The 2,979-nt window shown below is 47.1% G+C and overlaps 1 protein-coding gene across 1 annotated transcript in view; it reads right to left on the reverse strand.

The window, feature by feature from the left end:
• Positions 1 to 2,979, reverse strand: part of ankrd27 (ankyrin repeat domain 27) — a 35,677-nt gene that overhangs the window by 29,997 nt on the left and 2,701 nt on the right. Inside the window, exons 2-3 of the mRNA XM_015397957.1 lie at positions 1,659 to 1,781; positions 665 to 775 (exon numbers count right to left, since the gene is read on the reverse strand). Of these exons, the coding sequence (XP_015253443.1) occupies positions 665 to 775; positions 1,659 to 1,760 (213 nt within the window). The 5' untranslated portion in view covers positions 1,761 to 1,781. The remainder of the gene's footprint in view (positions 1 to 664; positions 776 to 1,658; positions 1,782 to 2,979) is intronic.

Here is a 2,979-nt window from a genome sequence, read left to right on the forward strand (position 1 = left end):
GGCAGGCACAACTGACCGCGTGACGGACCGCGCCAGACCCAACCGAACCGCGCTAAACTGATACTAGTTCATCAGTAGGGCTCGATGCGGTTCAGTTCTGGCTCGGTTCTCATGAGCAGCCTCTGTAATCGGGAAATTTCAGACATTCCTAAAAATCCTAGCTTCCCTACGATGAACCTCAATGTCTGTTGTTGTTTCCTGCATCTGGAAGCCCTGATTAGACTATTGTTTGTTGTATCCACTTCCCAAAAGCTGACTCTGTCGAGTAAATTCACCAAAGGCTGCCTTCTTCGCCTGACTCTCTGTAAGCTACGAAATATCACAATGATACTAAAATAAAATTTCCTGAAAGTTATGGGCGCCGCCATGTTAGTTTGTTTGTTTCCCTCTGGAGCAGTAGTACCGTAGATCGCCACTAGGAGGCGAGGAACCGTGCTGACGTTGTGTGTAAATGGTTGTAAGGAACCAAGCTCGGCAAGGTTAAATGATCCAACCTCGGCACGGATCGGTTTTCAGAGGGTGCTGGAAATGGGGCTTATGACGCTATTGGCTTTGTTCAAAATGTGAATAGTCCCACACATTCTCATCTTCATACTTTGGTTCTTGTGCTGACATATGTCATAGAATGTGATAGAGATGAACCCAAAATAAAGGAAAACCAAACCTTTCCGTTCACAGTCTTGTATCCGTCCTCCACAGGCTGCAAGACGTAGCTGTCAAAGTGAGAGTCTGAGTAGCTGCTGGCGGCCAAACTTCCACAACACGGAACCAGAACCTGCAGGGTTTCCATGTGGGACAGAGAAAGGGTTCGATTAACTGGTCAGAGGAAGCTCTCCACATACGTGAACTATGACCATCACTGTAAGCTACCATCACAACTGGAGGCGTTTATCTCATGTGAAGCACTTTAAGATGATTGTTCTATAAAATACATTAACTCTGAGCTGAAACAGCATAGTTTTACTTTGCTGGGGAGGCGGACTGACATTAAAGACTATTTTACTAAACAGGGAAACAAGGAGCAAAGAAAGTTTGATTCATCTCATTCATTTATTAGTCGTACAGTGTGAGTTCACAGCTCACAATCTATGTGCAGCATGGCGCTCTGATGCCATCTACCTGCTCACACTGTACGTCTAAAAACCAGCGCCGCAGTGAGATGGCGCTACTCTGACTCGTCTATCCAGAAGCCAAACTAGTAGCAGAGGAATATGAAGCCTACTAGAGTGAAACGCGCTGCCTTGGTAATTTGGGCAATTTTATGCTGAAAGCCCTAAAAAGAAAAGGAGACGACGTATTTGGACAAAGACATGGCTGAGCAAACGTAGCTACTACAGTCTGTCAATTTGACAAAAAGAACTCCATTTCACTCATTGCACCCCCGCCATGCTTCTGGGTTTTCCTCTAAGAAAAGGAAGAGGAATCCTTGTTTGGCCAGTGAGTGATTTTCTCTCGACCTGCTTCCTCCCCTGATGGAGAGGTGGTCGTTAGAGGCTGATCGCCCCTCGTTACCCCCCCGTACACTACACCACGCATCATCAGGCTGAAAGTCGGCCCGATCGAAAGACTGTCCATGACTGGAAAATCGTCCCGAAAATCGCACAGTGTACGCCTGGCCTAATACGGACACAGAACATTGGCAAGCAAACGTGACTCACGATGCCGTGGAAGTCTGCCACATTCCTGCAGAGGTCAGGTCTCTGCTTCTCCAAGGCCAGGTAGAACGGATTCTTCAGGATGTTCTCATCATAAACAGCCATAAGGAGCTGATGGTCCTGGACCTGCAGGAGGAATCAGACACACAGAAGGCAGATTAAGAAGACTGGAAGAAGCTCCCAGTTCAGCGTTTGTAGACAAAGCAGCCGTCTTTAGGTACGTCACAGAATGCTGCAGGAGATCACATGATCAACGGTTCATATCAGAGCAGTGATTCTCCTCTAAGTCTCCTTACAAACCAAGCTTGGTTTTGTAGCAGTAGAGGACAAAAGGGTTTCATTCCAGGCTCTGCACCAAAACCAGCCAGTCTATCCAGCACATGTTGAAGCACGGTACCAGCTGATCACCTCAGGCTGGGTCACAGGCAGAAACAGAGCCCTCCTCTGGGTGAAGCACAGAGACGATCCAAGGCCAGCTGAGGGACAAGCGTGTCCCGCTTTGTCCACTGAGCCTCCTTTAGGTGGAAGACCTTCAGAGAGAGACGTTCAGGGACCAGATGGTCTGAGAGCATCTCTGGTTTTCAGATGGAAACCAACAGGAAGGCTCATCAGCAGGAACTGTGGGCGCCGCTCCGTTCCAGCAGGTCAAAGGTTACTGAACATCAAACAACCGACCAGCTGCTCCTTCACAGCCACACAGAAAGACTTCTTTCTACCTGCGTCCCATCGGGCCTGGACTGATGAGCGTCTTTAATCCTGATAAACCCATTATTAATTCATGATCAAATCTGAATTATCTGATAACTGACAATAAAGATTCTAAACATTTGATAAAACATCAACTAAGAGCAGCAAAAAAAACACTGGAGGTCTGTAGACCTGCTTCATCTCGAGTTGCTGGAAGTCTGTAGACCTGCTTCATCTAGAGCCGTTGGAGGTCTGTAGACCTGCTTCATCTAGAGCCGGTGGAGGTCTGTAGACCTGCTTCATCTAGAGCCGGTGGAGGTCTGTAGACCTGCTTCACCTAGAGCCGCTGGAGGTCTGTAGATTTGTTCTATCTATATCTCAAGTAGAGCTTTTCTGAACATAAAAGCGTTTCTCTTAAATGACTTCATTTAAAGCTACAGTGTGTAATTTTTAGCGACATCTAACGTCCAGACTGCAGACTGCAGCAACATGAACATCTCCCCCCCAACAGTACGGCGAGCGTTACGGGACAAAATGTCTTCCACGACGTCCGCATCACCTACCTTCTCAAGTGATGAGGTTTGTTTACATAGATAATTTTATAGATAGTATTTCATTAGTCTGTGTAGGGTATAGA

Source organism: Cyprinodon variegatus, unplaced genomic scaffold (assembly GCF_000732505.1).
Source record: "Cyprinodon variegatus isolate N-32 unplaced genomic scaffold, C_variegatus-1.0 Scaffold899, whole genome shotgun sequence".
Taxonomy (NCBI): Eukaryota; Metazoa; Chordata; class Actinopteri; order Cyprinodontiformes; family Cyprinodontidae; genus Cyprinodon; species Cyprinodon variegatus.